General features: G+C 37.1%; 1 protein-coding gene across 1 annotated transcript in view; it reads right to left on the bottom strand.

Moving 5' to 3' along the window:
* Positions 1-328: 328 nt before the first annotated feature.
* The window catches only part of LOC121416306, a 40680-nt gene continuing 23269 nt past the window's right edge, over positions 329-17739 (bottom strand). Inside the window, exons 8-9 of the mRNA XM_041609856.1 lie at positions 9228-9418; positions 329-1172 (exon numbers count right to left, since the gene is read on the bottom strand). Coding sequence (XP_041465790.1) covers positions 930-1172; positions 9228-9418 — 434 coding nt within the window. The 3' untranslated portion in view covers positions 329-929. The remainder of the gene's footprint in view (positions 1173-9227; positions 9419-17739) is intronic.

Here is a 17739-nt window from a genome sequence, read left to right as displayed (position 1 = left end):
GCATGGTGCTTTAAAATCTAATGAGATAAGCACCAACTTTGATGTCTTGATTATTCATATATTCTTTTGATTGTCGTTTTCATTTACATCCACAAAAACAACAATGCTTCCACGAACGACTGGTATTTCACAGTTTGTCAAGTACATTGTGCAACATGCTAAGATATGCATTCAAAGTAGGAATGCATTCAAAGTAGGAATGCAACAAATACCTTCATTAAGTGTTCATTGGTGTGCTATTCTAGTCACCTGGTCTATTCAATTTCTTCATCCTGCTATGTAAGGCAAGCTTAAGTAATATCTTGCTTTGAAATCTGCCTAGTATCATGATGAAAGAAATGAAAGGTCATTTGACCAAAATTGCCCATGAAGTAACTACGAACTGGTCTATTGTTAACTATTGTATTTCTGTGGTGCACACTGATCTCTCCACGAGGTTAGTGGAGAGACAGAGATGTATCAGTATATATATGTGGAGAGATCAGTGGCAGTGCAACACTGCCGTGTGTTGCTGCCCTCTACGTTCGTTGGTAAAAACTAAAGTGCTATGGTACAGATGTGAAATGCGTTTTCTAGGCCCTATACTATTACTATCATTACAACACAAGACTTTTGTTGCCTGAATTAAATGCATTGATAATGATGTCTTCCAGTGATTCTCATCATGATGATTAATAACATTTATCACTGTAAAATATGCTTTTGTTTCATTTATCTTTTTGTCTTTCTCTTCATTTTTTTTATGTGGATGCTTCTTTTTTAATATTTGATGTTAATGTACCCTAATGTGGCAATCAATGAAAATGGAGACGTTTTTTCATTGCTCGCTTCGCTCGGTCGGAACAAACAATGTGTTGATAATTCGGTAACATGGAGAAGTTTGTCGGCCACCCTGCCTGCTCTGGTAGTGACATTACCCATGTACTCCATCAGCCCTGCATTGCTACGTTTAAGTAGGCATTTTGTAATTTTATTACCTCCACTACAGCCTGTGTAGTCATTTTCTCATGAGAGAACACAATGTCATTAGGATCAGTGTAGTAGTAGCAGAAGTTTAATGTCACTCCTTCTGTATCCACTTGAGCGCCAGGACCCTCGTCCTGAGGCTCGTGTTGAGTCGTCTGGTCAGTCGCAAGGTATAGCCACAGCTTCTTCACACTCATACCGTTTACCTGTATTTATAAGATCATTCTTTTTATTATTTTTATGATTTCTATTGATGCCTTCAGAAAAACATAATAATTCAACATTTCAAGGGATAATATTCACATTTTTGTGTTTATATAATGATTACCCCCCCCCAAAAAAAAAAAAAATAGGTACAGGTGCGTTGAGTAGTGCAAATAATGTAACAAACTAGAAATTTGACGTGTAAAAAGGACACAGATGCCCCCGCTTAACGCGATCAGAAATTCATTCAATGTGATTGAACTTAATATCGTGCAGAAACCAATATGCATATATATAATGAACAAATTTAGACCTTTGAACCAACTCGCGCATACAGTGAGCTGTGACCTTTATCCTGCGGACTCCGAATTTGAACTTCGCCTGTATTTTGGTGTCATCTACCTACACACTTCAATTTTTTTTTAATCTGTTGAATATTTCATAAGTTATCATGCGGAAACCAACTTGCATATTTAATTAGCTCTTACCTTTGACCTGCAGACTCCGAATTCGAACTTAGCCTGTATGTTGCTGTCATCTACCTACACACCAAACATTTTTTAAATTCTGTTGGATATGAGCTGTGACCTTTGGCCTTTGACTTGCGGAATCCGAATTCGAACTTAGCCTGTATTTGGATGTCATCTATATACCTACACACCCAACATCTTTAAAATCCGTTAAATATATATGTTTCGAATTATTGCGCGGACACCAACTCGCATATTTAATGAGCTATGACCTTTCATCTTTGACCTGCGGACTCCAAATTCGAACTTAGCCTGTATTTTGGTTTCATCTACCTACACACCAAAAAAAAAATCCATTGAACATTTTTCAAGTTATTGAGCGGAAACCAAGTGGGGGGGGGGGTGGACAGACAGACAGAAGGACGGACGGACGGCCAGGGGCAACGCTTAATGCCCCTCCGGACTTCGTCTGCGGGGGCATAAAAAGGTAAGTAAAGGAAATATTGTATGTTGTGATTTGTTGAAATTAAATAATGGCATAATGCATTTCCATTTTGTTTAGCGGATATTAAATTTTTCCTTAATTTCTTTTAGCAATGTGCAATTCTTCTGTTTGTGAAGAAAATAATATTCTATGGAACAGTCCATGCTTGGCTTATTTTTACTATTTATACTAGTATAAAAGTGGAATGGTATTATTATTTTAATATCTTGTTTTCTAAAAAAATCTACAAGTAGGCCTACAAACGGTCTTTTCGCTTAGGGTAGAAAAATCAAATTTACTACGAGGCTACAATGCCATAGTGCATGATTATTCTCAATTTTCATAATCCCGAACCATGACTTGTTGAAGGTGAAGTGCACCCCACAAAATTGTTGATGTGAATCGATAGAGAGAGAGAAAAAAAACAAGCATAATGCTGAACATTTCATCAAAATCAGATGTAAAATAAGAAAGTTATGACATTTTCGAGTTTCGCTTATTTTTTACAAAACAGTTACATAAACAACTCAGTGATATGCAAATGAGACAGTCGATGATGTCCCCCACAATTTCTTTTGTTTTTTGTATTGTTTGAATTATACAATGTTTCATTTTTTACAGATTTGACAAAACGGACCAACTTGACCTAACCATAAATTGTTAAAATAATGGTAGTGTCACATGTTCAAGGAGGAATAAAAGTTTGTTTCACATTGCGATGAGGGAAAAATTAGAATATTTCATACTAAAAAAAATATAAAAGAAATAGTGAGTGGGTGACGTCGTCACTAACTTCCATACAGACTTGGATAACTGTTTTGTGAGATTAAGCGAAATTTTAAAATGTCATAACTTTCTTATTTTACTTCCGATTTTGATGGAATTTTCAGTGTTATGCTTGTTGAATTTTCTATTCAACTTTTTGTTGGGGTGGACTTGTCCTTTAACGAAACCGAACAGGAATCGCACGGTAACAGGCTACGATTTCATACACATACGGTTGTCCCTCAAAGAGGATTGTAACATTGTATCCGGCATAGTATTCTATTCGCTTAAAAACAAAGAAGATTCCTTGAATTTCTAAAAACAAACAAGGGGTGATGATGGTGGTGATGACGATAATGATGATTGTGATGATGATGGTGGTGGTGATGATGGTGGTGAAGATGATGATAATGGTGATGATGATGATGGCGATGGTGAAAACAGCAAAATAATGTCATTGATGATTACAAGAAAAAATAAAGGATCGTGATAATAATAATAAAAAAAATGATGCTTATTACGAACGAAATAATGATATGACAACATGTTATAAAGTAGGTGTATTATTTCAAACATCGCGATTGGGCAATACGCGTCACATGACATCCAGCTTTTTTTGTGCATGCACGGCAGTGCAAAAGGTGCGCAACGAAAAGTGACATTGCACGCTCAAGCAGACCAGTGGTCTCACAGGCCTAATTCATTCCCCATAGACTCATGTGTTAAATTGGCACTTTAAAAAATTCATAAAAAATAAGGATGAAATTCGGGGGTCGAATGTTTACTACCAGTGGATAGGATTTATATCTGGCAATCCATATCTGACCAGAAAAGGGTCCCTCGACCGGCTCATTTTAAAAATAAATTGGCGTGTTTGAAGACACCGTCGGGGGGAGCAGATTCATCAACTCAAACAGCAAAATAGCCGTAATCCTTCCGCCAGTCAAAATATAGTCCAAAATTGGTGATATTTCTTCCCAATTAGGGAAAAGGAAGTTCAGTAATTACCAAAAATAGAATCAGTGTTAGATGGACAATCATATGCATACACTTTGTCAATCAGCCATATCAAAATAAAAAAAATAGCAATGGGTTGGCTCGAATGAATATCTAGGGCCTGCCACTGGTGATTAGGCCCGTGAGACCCAGTACGGTAGAAGTCACGGCCATAGAGATGTATATTATTGACACTAGAGGGCGGACTTCATCAAATTGCTGTGAATCCATGTTCGGGGCGGCCGCCATCTTAAAGAGGGCAAGAGCGCGGATTTATAACACACGGCTCTATGGGAGAATATCACATATTTCACTTTTTTACATTATATTTTCAATTTAATGCTGTATGCAACGTTAAAATCACAAGGCAAAACATTTTTATGTTAAAATATATGATAACCATGCATATTTTATAAAGGAGATGGACTGAACATCCAGAAAACGGGGGGGGGGATAGGTTGCTGTACGTGCATTATATGATGTAGATCAGGGCTTGGTCTGGATTTCCCCTCCTTTCAGTTAATTTTGAGGAAATCAAAGTAGAAATCATATGGTGAATCACTGATAATCCCATTAAATATAATATTGGAGACTATGCGACGTTATAGCTACATTTAACACCACGGGTGTTAAATCTAGCAGCCCAATCAATAAAGGACCACACCATCTGGTGTTGGAGTTACAATGCCACTGGTGTTAAGATTACCAACATTTAGGATGTTAAAATATATCAACACCAGTCTTGGTGTTCGATTTGAACACGAGTCGGAGAACGTTATGAAGTTGACACCATTTGGTGTTCATTTGACACCCTCGAACACCTGCAGAAACGAACATTTAAACGAAAGTTTAAATCACCCGTTGGTGTAAAAAAATACCAACACCAGCTTTGGTGTTGTTTCACGGTTCGGATTCACACCATTTGTGTCCGATTTCAAGTTCTTCAACACCTGCAGCCTGATGGTGTAACTTAACACTAGGGTATTTTTTAAAAATATACCCCAAGAACTGACAGTGAAGTTGAGTTACTCCAGAGTGAAGTGTAACTTCAACAATTTTTGTTAAAATATTTCTATCCAACACCTGTCACAGTGTTGTTTCAACACTTCTGAGTATTTAGTGTTTATTTTACACTCTAAGTGTTGTTTCAACACAGTATATTGCTTGAACACTGCCGGAGTGTCAAATAAGCACCAAGTTGTTTCAACACTTCTGAGTATTTGGTGTTTATTTTACACTCTAAGTATTATTTCAATACAGTATATTGCTTGAACACTGAGTGTCAAATGAGCACCAAATCAAGAGAACATATGAACACTCTAAAGTGTTAAGTTGACCTTATCTAACACCCTTGTCACGGTATATGCTATATAATGGCTTACATATTGAATAACTACACTCAGTCGACCTCGTCGCCTTTTTCCCCCGTTTTCTGGATGTTCAGTCCATCTCCTTTATAAAATATGCATGGTTATCATATATTTTAACATAAAAATGTTTTGCCTTGTGATTTTAACGTTGCATACAGCATTAAATTGAAAATATAATGTAAAAAAGTGAAATATGTGATATTCTCTCATAGAGCCGTGTGTAATAAATCCGCACTCTTGCCCTCTTTAAGATGGCGGCTGCGCAATACATGGAATCACAGCCGCATTACGCGCGTATGGCAAGCCGTATTGACATATATTGTGATTTTGTGATATCACGAATTCGAATTACTGATATCACTAATTGGAATTACTGATATCACTAATTCGATTTAGTGATATCACTAATTCGATTTAGTGATATCACCAAATCGAATTAGTGATATCACTAATTCCCATATGTTTTTCACACAAATCCCTTTTTTGATATCAAGAAATAGAATTTGTGATATCACTAAATCGAATTAGTGATATCACTAAATCGAATTAGTGATATCACAAATTCGAATTTGTGATATCACTAAATGAATTTGTGATATCAAAAATTCGAATTAGTGATATCACTAATTCGAATTAGTGATATCACTAATTCGAATTAGTGATATCACAAAATGACAAAAGAAATTTAGCACTCATGTTGTGAAAGATATCGCTTTGATTTCGAGCTTTACTTTAGTGCTAGAATTCACGTGGTATTTTGAGCTTTACTTTAGTGCTAGAATTCACGTCGTATTTTGAGCTTTACTTTAGTGCTAGAATTCACGTCGTATTTTGAGCTTTACTTTAGTGCTAGAATTCACGTGGTATTTTGAGCTTTACTTTAGTGCTAGAATTCACGTCGTATTTTGAGCTTTACTTTAGTGCTAGAATTCACGTCGTATTTTGAGCTTTACTTTAGTGCTAGAATTCACGTCGTATTTTGAGCTTTACTTTAGTGCTAGAATTCACGTCGTATTTTGAGCTTTACTTTAGTGCTAGAATTCACGTCGTATTTTGAGCTTTACTTTAGTGCTAGAATTCACGTCGTATTTTGAGCTTTACTTTAGTGCTCAAATTCAGCTCTGTTTCTATCGCTAGTTTAGCGTTTTAATTCACTTGGTATTTATTATATTGATGCAAAAAATAACCTGTGATCTAAACCTTTACATTAGTGCAATAATTCAGTTCTGATTTTTTTTTGCACTTTATTCGTTTAAATCGATTGGCAACATATCAAGAATGAAATTAAGGATATGTTGCCAATTTCTATGTAATCATTCAGTATTCTCTTTTGACGTATGATATTTTGGGGTTTGTTTTTTTATTACAAAAAAATGAACAACTTATACTTTATTTGCATTTTCATGGTTGAAATTTAGTTTTGAGTGGCACATTAGACAAAAAAAATGAACGCTAATTGTGCAAAAATTGGCAACATATCAGTAATTCATTTCGTGATATGTTGCCAATTTGTTGTTTTTAAATATTATTATTATTTTTTCGACATCGCGTCTACTACACACTCTCGCTAAACTACACTCACGTTGCCACAATCTTCATGTGCCAATCCATCATTAATTATCTCTTCATGTTTTATGGACAATTCCAAATTTGAGTACCGTAAGTAACGGTGTATAATTAACTGCACCTTTTTCTCGGCGGGGCAGAAGCAAAAGTCGGGGGTGCGGTTTATACACGGTGACGGGTCCGGTCTGAGCCAGCCCGCCGTAACCCCTCCCGTACATGTACGATGTCTGCCAGTTCACAACACATCGAGTGGCCGGGCGTAGCCGCCCAGGCAATGTCGTTTAGAGGGGTATGAGCCGCGGGTAATGGGAAGCGATTATTGCAATATTAATTAAATGTTGTCCTTAACAAACGCACCCACCTTCATGACACTAATTTTGACTTTATTCTCGCTTCAAAGTAGTGAAGTTCCCTTACAACGCAATCTCTAAGCTCACTCAACTCTCGCTCAGCGGAATATTACCGAGTATGCTTGGCGTCTCTTTAAATTCGCCAGGGAACTTCACTACTTTGAATCGAGAATAAAGTCAAAATTAGTGTCATGAAGGTGGGTGCGTTTGTTATGGACAACATTTAATTAATATTGCAATAATCGCTTCCCATTACCCGCGGCTCATACCCCACTAAACGACATTGCCTGGGCGGCTACGCCCGGCCACTCGATGTGTTGTGAACTGGCAGACATCGTACATGTACGGGAGGGGTTACGGCGGGCTGGCTCAGACCTGTCACCGTGTATAAACCGCACCCCGACTTTTGCTTCTGCCCCGCCGAGAAAAAGTTGCGGTTAATTTGGAATTGTCCATAAAACATGAAGAGATAATTAATGATGGATTGGCACATGAAGATTGTGGCAACGTGAGTGTAGTTTAGCGAGAGTGTGTAGTAGACGCGATGTCGAAAAAATAATATTTAAAAACAACAAATTGGCAACATATCACAAAATGAATTACTGATATGTTGCCAATTTTTGCACAATTAGCGTTCATTTTTTTTGTCTAATGTGCCACTCAAAACTAAATTTCAACCATTAAAATGCAAATAAAGTATAAGTTGTTCATTTTTTGTAATAAAAAAAAAACAAACCCCAAAATATCATACGTCAAAAGAGAATACTGAATGATTACATAGAAATTGGCAACATATCCTTAATTTCATTCTTGATATGTTGCCAATCGATTTAAACGAATAAAGTGCAAAAAAAAAAAATCTGAACTGAATTATTGCACTAATGTAAAGGTTTAGATCACAGGTTATTTTTTGCATCAATGTAATAAATACCAAGTGAATTAAAACGCTAAACTAGCGATAGAAACAGAGCTGAATTTGAGCACTAAAGTAAAGCTCAAAATACGACGTGAATTCTAGCACTAAAGTAAAGCTCAAAATACGACGTGAATTCTAGCACTAAAGTAAAGCTCAAAATACGACGTGAATTCTAGCACTAAAGTAAAGCTCAAAATACGACGTGAATTCTAGCACTAAAGTAAAGCTCAAAATACGACGTGAATTCAAGCACTAAAGTAAAGCTCAAAATACGACGTGAATTCTAGCACTAAAGTAAAGCTCAAAATACGACGTGAATTCTAGCACTAAAGTAAAGCTCAAAATACCAGGTGAATTCTAGCACTAAAGTAAAGCTCAAAATACCACTTGAATTCTAGCACTAAAGTAAAGCTCAAAATACCGTCATTTTGTGATATCACTAATTCGAATTAGTGATATCACTAAATCAAATTAGTGATATCACTAATTCGAATTAGTGATATCACTAAGTCGAATTAATGATATCACAAAATCGTATTAGTGATATCACTAAATGAATTTGTGATATCAAAAATTTGGAATTAGTGATATCACATATTCGATTTAGTGATATCACTAATTCGATTTAGTGATATCACTAATTCGATTTAGTGATATCACCAAATCGAATTAGTGATATCACTAATTCCCATATGTTTTTCACACAAATCCCTTTTTTGATATCAAGAAATAGAATTTGTGATATCACTAAATCGAATTAGTGATATCACTAAATCGAATTAGTGATATCAGTAATTCGAATTCGTGATATCAGTAATTCGAATTCGTGATATCACAAAATCACAATATATGTCAATACGGCTTGCCATACGCGCGCGTCAATGCGAGCGATTACTCTAGTGTCAATATACATCTCTATGGTCACGGCACACTCGCCGTCAGCGGCTCGTGCCCAGTGCGGCACCGATCTAAAGAAATCTCGCGTGCTCTGCATTTCCACTTAACGCACACGACTGCATGCATTATTGTATAATAATATTGATAAATAATCATGATAAAAAGAGTTTTGAAAAGCGGCACCACCCCCCCCCCCCCCCTCAGCTTTAATATTAAATAGAAGATGATAAAAGAATTACGTACTTGTTGACAGGTATCAAAAACTGTCAGAAGCATAAAGTTGGAATCGGTGGGTAAGTGTATTGCCTGTGTCGCGGTGTTATCTGCTCGGCAGCAGAACTCTTGTTTAGTCTGTGTTCCAGCTGGCACCACGCCCTCATCGGCCAAATGTACGCCATCCCCATAATTCCAGTCTATGTAACTAGAAGTGAAGCCTGCAATGAAAGAATGTAAAGATAAAATATGCGTTGTATAAAATTGTGTTTTTATTTACCATGCATCCAATCTTAGCAGTAGGGGATAAAAGCAATATATTCTGAGCCGATTTTTTATTTTATTTTTTTTTTTGGGGGGGGACCCCATATGAAGGGCTATGTATAAAGATATACAAAACGTGCAATTCATTCTACTTTATATGACACCTAGATAGATCCTTGTGATTTGATTGGTTGTTTGCAATGACGTCATCAACCGTGCAATTTTGTATCAATTCATTGTGCAATTTTGGATCCATACCGATCCATACGATTTTGTCCATTGCACACGCGCACAAGGACTGCAGCTGTATGGAAGCAGGAGACCGTCAAAAACACGTATATACGTCGTGTCGTAATTCAATTTACTACACGACGTAAATAATTACGTAGTGTAGTAATTCGAATTACTACACGACGTAAATAATTACGTAGTGTAGTAATTCGAATTACTACACGACGCAATTCCGAATTACTGCCCAACGATTTAATGTCATGACGTTAAATGAATTAGTGTCGCTACATCAAATAATTAAGGTCGTGTAGTAATTCGAATTACTACACGACGTAAATAATTACGTAGTGTAGTAATTCCAATTACTACACTACCTAAATAATTACGTCGTGTAGCAAATAATTACTACACGACGTAATTCCGAATTACTGCTCAACGATTTAACGTCATGACGTTAAATCAACCAATGAGACCGTTCGTTATATGAGCGCAATGCGAAGAGCTGAGACTACAGAGTATTGTACAGGAACGTACCGGCAGGAAGTTAGTTGGATGTCCTGACTAATCTCTTGGTGCCGCCAGTGGATAGAGTAAAAAAAAAAACAAGGAAAGAGAGAATATATAATAGAAGAGAGAGAAGCGAAAGGGGGAGATTGGAAAGAAAAGGAGGGGGAACGGGAGAGAAAGAGAAGGGAGAACGGAGGGGTCATATCATTGTATGAACAGGATGTTTTATGATTGTGCCCCGAGCAATAGGGCGAAGCCCCAAGCTCAGTGCGTTATAAGAACAAAAAGAGGGGGCACACAATGGCGCATGCAGCAAAAATTTGCTTAATAATAAGTCTCGAGCCAGCGAGAGAAAAAAAACTTTAACTTTGAGATTGATTTTGACATGGTATGCATAAAATGACGTATCTTTCATCTTTCTTTCCTTTCTTTCCTATTATCATTTCCTATTCTCGGTTGTAGAACTTTTTTTGGGGGCAGTGCTATGCGGATCGGGTCCGTGGCATGTGACGGCACCAAGGTTTTTAACCTAGGAGGAGACAAAGTAACATTTTGGGGCCAGGGGGAGGGTGACACACATTTTTTTAAAAAACAGAGCGTGGGGCGCAAGCTAAATTTTATTTTAAATGTAGTCTCTAATCAGTGACTTGAAAAGGGACCTGTTAAGGACTAGCAGTTTGCATAATTAATTGGTCCATGAAAATGATATCTCACGAGCCGAAGAGCTTTGATATCCGGGGATGATATCTGGACGTTCTAAGCACTTTTTGTAATCATGAACACGATGGGTATACACCTATACAATTGATGCGATCGCGCTTGAGCGGAAACAAAATGGCGATTTCACACCAAAAAAAAAATATGGTCCAGCTTCACAGGCGTTTGCATATCGAACCTGAATATCAAACCAACTTCACAGTTTGAATATCGAATATCGAACATCCAACTAACTTCCCTTCTCTTTCTCTCCCGTTCCCCCTTCTTTTCTTTCCAATCTCCCCCTTTCGCTTCTCTCTCTCCTATTATGTAATCTCTCTCTCCTTGTTTTTTTTACTCTATCCACTGGCGGCACCAAGAGATTAGTCAGGACATCCAACTAACTTCCTGCCGGTACGTTCCTGTACAATACTCTGTAGTCTCAGCTCTTCGCATTGCGCTCATATAACGAACGGTCTCATTGGTTGATTTAACGTCATGACGTTAAATCGTTGAGCAGTAATTCGGAATTACGTCGAGTAGTAATTATTTGCTACACGACGTAATTCTTTAGGTAGTGTAGTAATTGGAATTACTACACTACGTAATTATTTACGGCGTGTAGTAATTCGAAATACTACTCTCTTAATTCCCGAGACTTAAAATTTAAACCTTATGTGAGACTTGTAATTATTTAAGTCGTAAAGACTTATTTTAGTGATGCCTTGATTTAAAATTTCTCGGACGTTTCGCGAAAACAATCGATGTTTTAATTCTTTTGGAAAGACTTAAAACTTTAACCAATCATATTGCGATGAATTGGAATCACGTGACCAGAGCAAAACTTCCACCGCCGCCATAATTTATCTCTCATAATGGCTGCGATCCCGGGCTGCGATGGAAGAATATTTGACCAAAAGCGTTCCGGAGGACATTATTGCAAAATTAAAAGGTATGCTCGAAGTTATATATGTATAATGATGAATATGTTGATATTTATTTTATTGTGATTCGTCGTGGAAAACTTCTTAGAATCTGTGTTTTTGGTGTCACCAATGACAACGTGATGTTAAACTTAGCCGCTTAGCGTTAGACTCTACCGGTACCTAACCCAGGCCAGGGAGCTCCGGCTCGAGAAGCGGCTCCGTCCCGCTTGCTCGGGCAGGAGCTCCCTGGGACGGGCTGGGTTAGACTACCGTAGATCTAGACATGATGTACCGTAGGCCCTATATTAATTTGTTGTGTGTCCGGACGGGTAGTTTATCCGGGCAGTCAATTTTTGATAGTCATTTAAAAGTTAAACAGGCAATGCCTTTTATAATTTTTAGAACAAATAGGCCCCGCCTAGGTCATAGAACAGTTATTGAAAACAGCGCATAGCCATAGATAATAGAGTCTAAGCCTAGCCTAGGCCTACAGTAGTTTTTGTTTAATCAAACTCAAGAAGGCAGTTTCATTTTTTAATTTCATTCTGTCCCGACGATGATGAGCTACTACTAGTATGGCAGCCCGAACGCTTACTACTGTACTGGCGTTCGTGGCAGCGTCCCGGTCAGCCCGGGGCTACACATGCATGTGTGCAGTCTCCTAGAGGCTAGACCTTGGAATTGCATTCATTTTATGCGCACTTGGTCAATATGTTATTGTTGGAATTGGTTTGATTTTTCTGTGTGTGTACTACTACTAGATCTAGTCACTGTAGCGTAGTGAAATCACTTGTTAGTGTGTTGGTATCACTTCAGAAGTTCAGTCAGTGCATTAGTCTAGCCTAGAATCTAGATCTATATAAAATGGTTGATCTAGATTTAACAGTCTAGATTCTAGATCTAACGTTAGATCTTCATGTATGGTCTGAAGCCCCTTGTCTGCGCATATACTTTGCAATTCTAACATCATAAAGATGCAACGGACACCATCATCTTTAAATCAATTTTTTGCGATACGTACATGTCACTGAAAAAATGAGGAAAGAGGACTATTTTATTTTTTACTCGCATGCCTTGAAAATGCCACTTTCATGCAAAAAATCCCAAACTGCATGTAAATTGTAAAGTGAATGAGTGGGCAGACAAGGGCACCGTCCTCTTTTTTGCGTCAAATTTACATCATCGCCTTTTCTGGTAAAAATCACATTCTTGTTCGCATTTTGATGAGATTTTCTGTAGATAGTACATAAAGTTAGATCTATTTCTGACATGTAGAGTAAACTACCCGAAATTCAACCACTTAAGCTTTTCTGCAATATTTAAATGCGCTGCACCATATACATGGTTGTCCATCGCAGAGGTTCCGGCGCCCATCAGTACTCCCCTTGCGGTCGAATGCAGGCCAGCGGGGACTTGCATTTGACTTCGGCAGATACGGAGGGTTTGGGTTTTTTATTTGTTTTTCGCCAATACCATCACCCTCGGAGCTTGAGATAAACGAAAATCTTGTCACAAACTGCAGATTTCTTTTTTTTTGCGCATTTTTTGCAACCATGTTTCTTAGCAGTATAAGCTTTAAAAATATGGTGCCTTTTTGCATAAATTATGAAACCAAAATAATCAAAATATGGCCTTTATGTGGATTACGGGACTTGTGAGTGACATGTCTCTAGATTAGTGTGTAATGAAGTGATTTGTGTGTGTTGTGGAGCAGCATGACACATTGGTTAGATTAAAACAAATGTGCCATTTTTTTTTTACCTTACTATAATCAACAACTTAAAATAATCATTTATTAGAATACCATATGAGGCACACAATCCCAACGTAAATGTTATTCATTAATGCCTTTTTAGTAAAGAAAGGGAGTTTTGTTTTTATCTGTAATTTGTAAAGGGAAAAAAGTAGTTAAACAAATTAATGACATTTATTCATTTTAAATCTAAATATAGGAAGTGCTCTATTGTGATGGAGAAGGGTTCATCCAAACTTGTCTTAAAAACTCCAGAATGTCAGCAACAGGAGAAGAAAATGAGGAAACCGAAGAAGACCAGCGATGAAAAGGAAGATGAAGCAGGTATAGATGATGCATTATTGGAAGACACTGATGCAAAGGAAATGGTAAGCCCCTTTTAACAACAGGGTCAGTAGCAGGGTGAATATTCTTCCAAAAAGCTGCTTTATCACTTGATAATTTTGCACTTTGCTATTAAAGATTTTGAAACCTAATGAAATAGGATTGTGGAAGATTTTGATCTAATCACAAAAGCAATTTAAGAACATCAATTTTCTCGAAGAATATTCACCCTGGCCCAATGGAAATTCATTTTGCAGGATTTTCTTTTTAAGAGCCAAATCTCGTAACTCAGCTACTAAAGATGCAGCTGCAGAAAACCTAGTATTTATACCAAGCATATATGCTGACCCTAGTTACTTGGAAATCAATCAACTCATGTTTAAAATCAATCATTACAATTTTGTATGGTAAATCTGATTCCCCTTCTAACTTATAAACCCCATGCTATCCATCAAACTGCAAGAATTAAGTTTTTATTATGCTATACTACCTTGTGATTCTGAAGATTATAAGTACTTCTCTCCCCACCTATAGTTATATTGGTTCATATCTACCGTATTTTGACTTTGTAGGTTGAATGAATGAAGTATGCCAGCCCAACCAAAGAAAACTTAGCAACAATAAGAGAATACTTTCAGCGAACTTATGAGTATTGGCAGGCACAGGTCAAAGGGGAACTCTGTTACCAAGCTCATAGACCTGTATCCATGATACAAGGATTTATCCAACTAACTTGGTAAGAAACATAGATGGTTCTGTAGAATGTGCCAATTAGTTTATTATACAGTTTATACCCTCGATGTACATGTAGTGCTTTAGAAATCTGTATCATATAATGTGGACATCTACAATTTCTTTTTCATTATTTCACCTTTTAAAAAAATCTACCACGTACCAAAATGTTTGCAGAGTAGGCAGAGCCACTGCATTCATTAAAATTTATTATGCAAAATTGAACCTCTCACTGTTTTTTAATGTGCACTCTTGCAGCCAATCTCGTGGTAGTGCACTATCACATCAGAAAAAGTTGTGAAAGGAGTGGAGGATTTTACTTAGGCGATTCCTTGTGAAGGAATACAGCAGTCGATTGCTGGAAATGTACTTCATGATTCCTAAGGATCCAAACTTTAACCATTAGCTGAAACATGCATGGTCCTCCCATTTTCAGACTTTGGCATGGCTTCTCCATTTTTCAGAGACTGTGGCTAAAAAAACATGACTCCAATTCGAACACACTCCTGTGTTGTGCAAGCATGCCACATTGTCCCGATCTCTACCTTGGCCAGGCAGGCAGGGATATAAGTTTGCGGCACCCTGCGTAAATCCATTTGGATTCTCGCAGAGGAGTTTTGCGCGAATCCACAGATAATCATGAAATGGTGGTATTAATTAGTTTGTGTTTTATTTTATTCCAGATCAATGTTGAATTTGCACTTATGTTTCGTGAGGAGTCTGGGATTTTTCTGAAAAAATGGGGGACTACAGGGAGAACATCATCACCACTGCCAAGGAGGATTATGCTACAATACAACAGGTCATGAAAGATGAAGTTTCTGACAGTAAGCTGCCATTTTTATGTTATTAAAACTGCCAAAATTGGAACACTGATGTGATCAAACATCATGAAATATGCATCCAACTTAGGAATGTTGTGTCACTTACTTGCATTCCAGCCAGATTTGCATTTTCATGAGTGTACTTTTTTTAAATTGAATAATTAGGAGGTTGTTTTTCATGTTTTGATTTTAATTAAATCTTGTTGTGCAAATGCAGTAGACTTACTTTTTTTCACTGGAGTGAATTGTGCCTTTGTCAGATAACAATGAACAGCTTGCAACACTTAATTGGCGGGTCTTGTGAGTTGGATATCTTATATGTATTCAGAGTTTCAGTGATTTCATCGCTTGACTTAAACTGTGTGCATCCATAAGAGACCAACGCTGTGTGATGTTGACCAACAAAATCACTCGAACTCTGAATGCACCCTTTTTAGTGGCCTTAGCTGAGCTTTCGATTGTAACAGTCTTTTTCAGTTCTAGACCTCAAAAGAACTCCCGCTTCGATTGGCAAAAGTCTTTTTGTTGGATATATATCTTGTTTATTGAAAACGTCCATTAAACTCAATTTTTTTCAGATTGAAATATCAAAATTTTCAGCACGAGCTTCGCGCTCGCATCTATTTTTTTTTAGATACCCATCTTAATCATTGGTAGCAAAAATGCTCAGGATATCAAGTTTTCAGATCAGAATATGTAAAGAAATTGTGTGGGCAGCTCTAGGCGAATGATGTCAATATTCAGAGATGCCAGTCTTCAATATGATTCACCGTACAGGGTTGGTTTTTTTTTTTGCATTTCAGGTTTTTGAACAGTAATGACTGGCAGCTCTGAATATTATCCTCCTGTTATTAGACCAAATTAAGGCGAGTGATAAAAAGCTTGCTGCAAATGACAAGGCCTGATATATTTTTTTGCTGAAATAGATGATGGATATGGTTTTTACTGATTTCTTTAAAATTGTAATATTTCAGGAAGGAACTGATTTGAGGATGACGGCTGGAAACGGAGAAAATGTTCAGCCAATCTTTCCTTGTGAAGAAGAGCAAGCGACACTACTTGGTGTTGGACCAAAATGTCCTTGTAGCAGGTGATACATTTGACAGGCTCTTCAAAGCCCATTACTGTTTCGATGTCCACTTTTCCCAAGTTTTGGCACCATTTAATGAATATTTAGCAGCCTACATATATGGGGTGTTGCACCCATCCAAGGTGAGACCTGCAGTGCGCTCACTTGCATCAGTTATTATGTCTGATCAGTAATCCGTACAAACTGAACCCTCTTCGTGTTAGACCAAAATGTTATAATTTGATCATCACTAAATAGGCAGGCCAATTCACAACGTGAATTGATATAGGAAAGTACTGAACACAGCGCAACTGCAGCAGACGCAGCTTCTGTCTTACGCAGCTTCTGTCTTACACGCGCATCGGTGTCTATGATGTACGTGTGAGTGGGATTACCTTGCGCACAGATGAAGAAAAGCCTCACATTTCCTGCCTGTTTAGTGATAAAGTAAAGTGCCAGGTGATGGCTTTGTTGAATTATTTGACAGGCTATTAGAAGCCCATTTTGTTGTTTTAAAGGGATGGTCCGGGTTAAAAATATTTATACATGTATCTGAATACATAGAGTAGAATTCATTGAGAAAAATGCAGAAGAATTCATCAAAATCGGATAACAAATAAAGTTATTGAAGTTTAAAGTTCAGCAATATTTTGTGAAAACAGTTGTCATGGTTATTCATTAGGTAGGTTGATGATGTCACATCTCCACTTTCTGTTTTCTCATGTTATTAAATAAAATCATATTTGTTTCATTATTTCATACTTGTGTGAATATGTCTCCCTTATAATGAAATAAGTTCCAGCAATAAATATCTAATGCACAAAATCAGTTATCCACTTTTTCTAGTTCTTGGTGGAAAAAATTAGAACAAACCTGATTTCATATAATGAAATACAAAAGAACAAGTGGAGATGTGATATCATCAGCCCACCTAATGAATATTCATGACGACTGTTTTGACAAAATAGTTTAAAATTCAATAACTTTGTTATTTGTTATCCGATTTTTATAAAATTTTCGGCATTTTGCTCAGTGAATTCTACTCTATTTATTATGTTTTACATACTTTCAGCCCGGACCATCCCTTTAAAGGTCAAGTCCACCTCAGAAAAATGTTCATTTGAATCAATAGAGAAAAATCAGACAAGCACAATGCTGAAAATTTCATCAAAATCGGATGTAAAATAAGAAAGTTATGACATTTCAAAGTTTCGCT

Source organism: Lytechinus variegatus, chromosome 5, assembly GCF_018143015.1.
Source record: "Lytechinus variegatus isolate NC3 chromosome 5, Lvar_3.0, whole genome shotgun sequence".
NCBI lineage: Eukaryota > Metazoa > Echinodermata > Echinoidea > Temnopleuroida > Toxopneustidae > Lytechinus > Lytechinus variegatus.
This window is presented reverse-complemented; position numbering and strand designations above follow the sequence as displayed.